The sequence below is a fragment of the Ramularia collo-cygni genome (assembly GCF_900074925.1).
Source record: "Ramularia collo-cygni strain URUG2 genome assembly, contig: RCC_scaffold48, whole genome shotgun sequence".
NCBI lineage: Eukaryota > Fungi > Ascomycota > Dothideomycetes > Mycosphaerellales > Mycosphaerellaceae > Ramularia > Ramularia collo-cygni.
This window is the reverse complement of record NW_019716302.1, coordinates 1-6,290: the sequence shown is the minus strand read 5'-3', so window position 1 is coordinate 6,290 and position 6,290 is coordinate 1. Positions and strand designations below refer to the sequence as shown.

Sequence of the window (6,290 nt, the reverse complement as noted above, 5' to 3'; positions counted from 1 at the left end):
TATGTATGTATGTATGTATGTATGTATGTATGTATGTATGTATGTATGTATGTATGTATGTATGTATGTATGTATGTATGTATGTATGTATGTATAGAGAGCAATGTATGAACATAAAGTCCACTCGTCCTTCCTTCGCAAGGCCACCTAGGGGAGCAGCATTAATCACCCTAACCCTTTCCGTCCGTGTCGCCTTGGCAAAAGTAAACAAACCTCCCAACCTGTATAGGGGAATCAAGGACTCGAACCCAGTCACTTTTGAAACTTCCAGCAAAACAAAATTTCGAGCTCACGCTCGAAAGGTGTAATTCCAAAGATTGATAATGCGGCTTGGTGCAGTGAGCCAAGGATTCATCTGGTAAAAGGCAAGGTGAATGCTGATTAACCCAACTGCGCCGTCAAGGAAAACAAAATTTGAGTTGATTATATACTAGGACTGTAGGCTGCCGAAGATCTGCCGAATCTTGCCCCGCGCCGCCTCAAGGGATTCTCCAGTCTCTTCCATTCTTTTCACCTCATGAGAAGAGACAGTACAATTAAGATCCAGGATAGGTGATAAAAAGTCTCCAAAGCTCCAGAGAAATAACGCCACAAGGGTATCTATCCCATTCCATCCCATCAAAGCCTCCATCAATTAATCACTCAAATCACCTCATCATTTAATCTGCTGTTTCGTCATACTCAAATCCCTCACAAACTCCTCCACAATTTTATCATCCAATTCATCGACTCTAGGGTCTACCTTCTTCTCCTTGACTTCCTCTTCCTTCTCTTCAGTCTTGCTTCCCAGTCCCACGGCTCCCATCACAACTGCTGGGAGTGCCGAGACTTGTTCAACGGCTTGGCCGGCTAATTGTTGCGCTTGCTCGAGCACGCCGGGTTTCTCGGCTCCATCATCGATGAGAGGAGTTTCTTTCGGAGCTTGACCTACGGTGCGGGTTTCCACGACGGTGTGGCTTGTTCCTTGACCGTCGATGGTGGTGTTTGGTGTTCCGTGCTCTAATTGGCCTTCAGCGTGTGTGCCGCTTTGTTGCTCGAAGCGGGTTGAGGAAGTTCCTTGACGGGAATCTGCGGGTGGTGAGGAGACTTCTTTGTCGTGGTAGGGGACGGTGTAGGTTCCTGCTCGGGATGTCTCTGGGAGGGAAGATTCAGAGGATTCGTTGCGGATGTGTTCTGGGTCGGATGATGTTGTCGTTGCAGGAGTAGTCTCGGGAGCCAGCTTTGAAGCGGCGACTGTGTTGAAAGACTTTGGTTCGCCATTCTGTTCTGTTTGCACAACAGGTGTAGACGCTCCGTCCATTGTTGCAGTACTGGTAGCCATGGTAGTTGGTTCAATCGGGTTTCCGTTGGATTCCTTCTTCTCACTCTGACTCGCAGGTGTGGGTGCTTGTCCAGATGCAGAAGCAAATCTCTGAGCAGATTGTCTTCCAGGACTGAGAGCAAGTCTGGCAACTCCAGCATCAGGATGTAGACCCGCCAAGACTGTCTTCCGCGGCGCGCCGTTTCTGCAAGTTTCAGGTCAGCCATGGCATCATTTCTTCAGGGATATCTTGGTTTCACCCACTCGCTGCCAACTCCCACTGCAACCAGATCGCCGTCTTGATCATACTCCCACTTGATTGGTCCAATGGGGAATGTTCTGTGTCCCTTTTCTTTGACATCTTCCTTCCACCTCATTGATTCAACGATTTTGTCTTCCAGGAAAGGCATGTCTCCAAAACTCCAGTCCAGCTGTCCTCCATACTTCTWGGGAATGTTCTCCATGGGGATAAATCTACTCAAGACTTCCAACTTCTTCCCATCTGGCACGATTTGAATCTTGGCGACGGTAATCGGATCGAACCAATTCTTCACCCAGTCCCACACAGTAGGGAAGAAGCTGGGAGCACCAATCACGAAGATTCTATCCAGCGTTTCCGGGTAGTGAGCAGTAGCAAGAGCGGAAGAGTCTTGCAGATGGGAGCGGAGATTCCAAAACTGCTTCAATCCCACCTTGGAAATGTCCACAATGTTKCTGCTCTGACTGACGGGGGTGGAAGCATTCGGACGACCAGGAATGGCCGAACAGAGTGGAAGAACGAAACGACACATGTTCTCATACAACGCGAACAAGCGCAACATCTTCCTGGGAACCTTGCTCTTGACCGCATCCTTTCCTTTTTTCTTATCCCGGTCCGAGTCCTGCTCATATGCAGTGATGTCCTTGTATTTCACATTGGCGACTTCGAAAACGTAGAGAGGGATGCCACGGTTGTCTCTCCGTCCCGTCCATTGTGGATAGAGACGTCGGGTCTGCTCATACTCTTGGACATCAATTCCTTCGTAGAGGGAATCCAGCTGGTTCTCCTTCCGCCAGTCTTCTGTGGTTTTGAATTGACCAAAAGCATCGTTGGGAACGAACTTCCTTGCACGGAGATATCTTAGAAGCGTCTCATCGTCATGGGAGGCGGATGTTTTGGACTCGGGATCGGCGGGTTCGTAGTATCCTTTTCGGTGGCAGAGTTTCTTGAACTCTTCAAGTGCCGATGATTGAGAGTCGGAGAGTTGGCCGGCGTGACCTGCGGGCCACTGTGTGGCAATCTTGTCAGTTTTGTGGTGAGAAGAAGATCATGTCAGCTGCTTACTTACGGTGTAGGAAGCGACACGCTTCAAGTCGGCTCCCGGTGGCTTCAGAGAATTGTTGCTCATTGCGGGAAAGAATGGTGCACGTGCAGGGAGGATGTAAATAGGGTAATGTAGACGTCACACAGCAGAAAAGCAGCAGTGCACAAGGAGGAGGAAAAATGAAAAATGAATTGTCTATGTATAGTATAGTGTAGTATAAGCACGGCACCGCACCTTGCGTTCTGTTCCCTCGCGTCCGTCGTGATTATGACGGCATGTCCTGCCCCGCGCTCCGTTCATGTGCGAAAGGCCGGTGGGAAATACCTTGCCTTGCCTTGCATTATGCGCGCGGATGCTCGAGGAATCGGCTGACAATCCGCCCGGACTTCCGGGGCGGCGTTAACATTAGAAATGTGGTGGGTTGGTGCTGATGATGCTGTCAGCGGTTGTGTTGCATGTGTTGCTGGTTGTCACAAGCATCGCCTGGCTTGATGCAAATTGACAGGTCGCGTCGTCATGGTTGATGGAGGTTGGAATGAAACAATGGAAGCTTTGAAGCGGAGTGACCTCATTAATTATCCGTCCATCAATTGACGGTGGATAGGTATCCCTGTCGCATGACCATCTTCACTTGTACATCCCCCACCATGGCCACCAACACCACCGCCACCCCTCTCCCTCCCCCCATCTTGCGACTCCCCGACGAGTTGCTCGAGGCGATTGTAGAATATCTCCCACCCCGCGAGACTGTCGCGTGTGGCTGCACATGCTCCCGCTTCAACAAAATCACCTACGAACCGCTGGTTTGGCGACGACATTGTATCCGGCGATGGCGCTTCTGGGACGAGAGGCACGAGCTGGAAGAGAAGCTGGCCCTCCCACCCGTGCAGACCAAATGGCGACAATTGTTCCAGCAGCGGGACAAGTCAGATCAGGACGCAATGGAGCTGTTTGATAAGATGCTCCTCACCCAGCAGCATCGGTATGCCCGCATGGAAACACTGGCGGCCGGAGGATATGACGTGAAAGATCTCATGCGGAAATTAAGGGATAAGACGGATGATGATGCGCACGATGTCCTGGCCCGACGATTCCACGCGACCGCCATCTTGGGACAGATCCACCGCGCGACGGCACTCGACAAGTGGACCCGCCTCCAGCAACGACAGATGGTGCGACTGGAGGAGGTGCTCAGTGCATACGACATGTTTGTCCTGTCCGGCGAGAGGGGTGATATGAGGCAGATTGAGCGGGAATTGGATCGTCTGGCCGAGTGTGTTCGCGCCACCACCTCCGACTTTGACGCCCTTTCCACCCGACAAAAGGCCATTGAGACGGCACGCTATCTCCGCGAGCAACGTTTGGTGGGAAATCCCTCCGAAGACAACTACCATGCTCTTCGCAACAACTTCCTCTCCATGGCCCTCTTCGACGAACCACACACCTCGCTCCCTCTCCAATCCGTTGCCATTTACTGTGCAGTGGCGAGAAGATTGGGTATCAACGCCAAACCCTCCAACTACCCACATCATGTGCATGCTGTCATTGAGGCTCCATGCGATTATACCCTCGATGGCCAACGCAAGAGTTCCCTCGATTCATCGTCAACAGAAGAGCATGTCACCGAAACGATGCACATGGATCCGTGGCGTTCATCCGAAGAAGTCCCTCAAGAAACCCTCCGTCTGCGTCTTCTTCAAATGGGAGCTCCTCCAGCACACCACGCCCGGCATTTAGGAAGCACCTCCACTCTGGAAGTCGCTCTCCGCACAGGCCGAAACATTATGACTTCGGTCCAGGACAGCCGCGAACGCCAACGATCAGGCTCCACATCAACACCCTATCCCCTCTCAGATCCCGATGTTGAAGCTTCATGGTACAGCATGTTGTGGTCCATGTTGGTCCTAGGTGACCACAATGCCGACTCGTCTCTTCATCGAAGAAAGCAATGTCTCCCATACCTCATCGAACACTTCCAAGCTCACTTCCCCGAAGATCTGGGATTGATTGAAAAGCATCTCCCTCATCTATTCGAAGGCGAGCAAGAACACAACTTCCTCACACAACTCATCACCACGGCTCGAGCAGCAGACGACAACAAGAAGGCTCCCAACTATCGACATGTACAAGAAAAGCAAACTTGGCGAGCAGACGAATTCTCAACAACCATGACGGAATATGTGACGAGGACCCTGCCCATCAAACACAAAATCGGCACTCACCYCCGCCACCGCCGCTTCGGCTACGAAGGCGTCATCGTCGGCTGGGATGTCCGCTGCGACGCCGAACCTCGTTGGATCGAACAGATGCGTGTCGACGACCTCCCTCGAGGCCGTCATCAACCCTTTTACAATGTGGTGTATGACTCCCCCATCACGCGTTGCAAAGTCTTTTATTCCGTCATGTGTGCTGATGTTTTTGGGGGATATAGGGCCGATGACAAGAGTGTGCGCTATGTGGCCGAGGAGAATGTCGTGGCGTTGACGACGGGAGAGGTGCCGGGAGAGGGCATCATGAGTTTGGCCGGCAGGTGGTTTCTACGCTGGGATCCCATGGCTGAAGGCGGAGGGAGGTTTGTGAGTAATATGAAGGAGGAGTATCCGCATGATTGATGGTGTGTGGGGATGAGGGATGAAATTATGGACTTTCGTTGAGATGTCAATGAGTGAATGAATGTGATGAGATATGTGGTTTATGGTTCGGGAAGGACGGGCGAAAAGAAAGAAGCTCGGCATTTTGACAGTAAGTCGACCCTTTTCACTTCATCTTATATCTCTCTTCCTTACAGATCAACAAAAGTTTGAGTGTCGGATCGTTCTGCATGCGGCATGGCATGTTAAGCTGCAAATGCGACTGTAGAGATAGTTGCGACGTTCTGTCTGTTACTTTTGCTTGGACTTTTTCTTCGGTCTGGAGTGATGGCTTGCAAAATGGAAACTGTCTCTCATTTACTTACACTTCATCTGCTGGGTTGGATTGGACTAGGGTAAGGGTTGGGGTCGTGAAGAATGTTATGGGCTTGTGAGGTAGTCGGGGAGAATGATGATTGCAGAGTGTTTGTTTGTTAAAGGTAAGAAGATTATTTATAGCGATTGTGGAGAGTTTGTGTTTTGCTGGAGATTTGATGGGGTGGTTGAGATTGTGTGCGGCTCAGGTATGCATGTATAGTGATGCTCCGTGTGCTTTTTACGATCGTTCAACGTTGGGTTCTGGTGGGAGGATGTATGTATGCTGCATGTCACGTTGTGATGATAAACGGATGGATGTTTTGGAACAAGGCTTTTTATCTCCCAAGGTGAAGTATGAAACGCTGTGACAACGTCGATACGGAGACCGCCCCTTCAGGTTTCGTTGGTACCTCATCGTTGGGATAAGCGGCAGCGTGCTCGTGATATCTGCTCCTCCACCAATTCCAGTAAAAAGGGTCTTTGCTTTTCGCAATGTCTTTCCCACAGCCACTCACGACCGATTGTAACAGACAAACTCCTTGCCCGAGATGATAATGTGACCACCTGCAACAGCGTTCGTTCCTCGACGCAAGAATCTAGCATTCTCGTCAGTTAGAAGCGATCAGGACAACATCAAAGTCACTTGATACAACTCACGACATCATAAAAGTGAAAAACTCCCCATCAATTCACCCTCCAACCATGCTCAAAGCCTCTCACATCTCAACCCACAACCCC

At 50.7% G+C, this 6,290-nt stretch overlaps 2 protein-coding genes; one reads left to right on the top strand and one right to left on the bottom strand.

The window, feature by feature from the left end:
• Positions 1-655: 655 nt before the first annotated feature.
• Positions 656-2,688, bottom strand: RCC_11540 (related to phosphatidylinositol transporter; the record flags this gene model as incomplete). XM_023776761.1 has 3 exons in its annotated part: positions 656-1,505; positions 1,565-2,568; positions 2,629-2,688. 3 exons carry the CDS (start codon positions 2,686-2,688, stop codon positions 656-658), a joined length of 1,914 nt encoding a protein of 637 aa, XP_023632529.1.
• A 533-nt stretch (positions 2,689-3,221) lies between these two features.
• RCC_11539 (uncharacterized protein) lies at positions 3,222-5,216 on the top strand (the record flags this gene model as incomplete). XM_023776760.1 has 2 exons in its annotated part: positions 3,222-4,963; positions 5,036-5,216. 2 exons carry the CDS (start codon positions 3,222-3,224, stop codon positions 5,214-5,216), a joined length of 1,923 nt encoding a protein of 640 aa, XP_023632528.1.
• Positions 5,217-6,290: the final 1,074 nt, after the last annotated feature.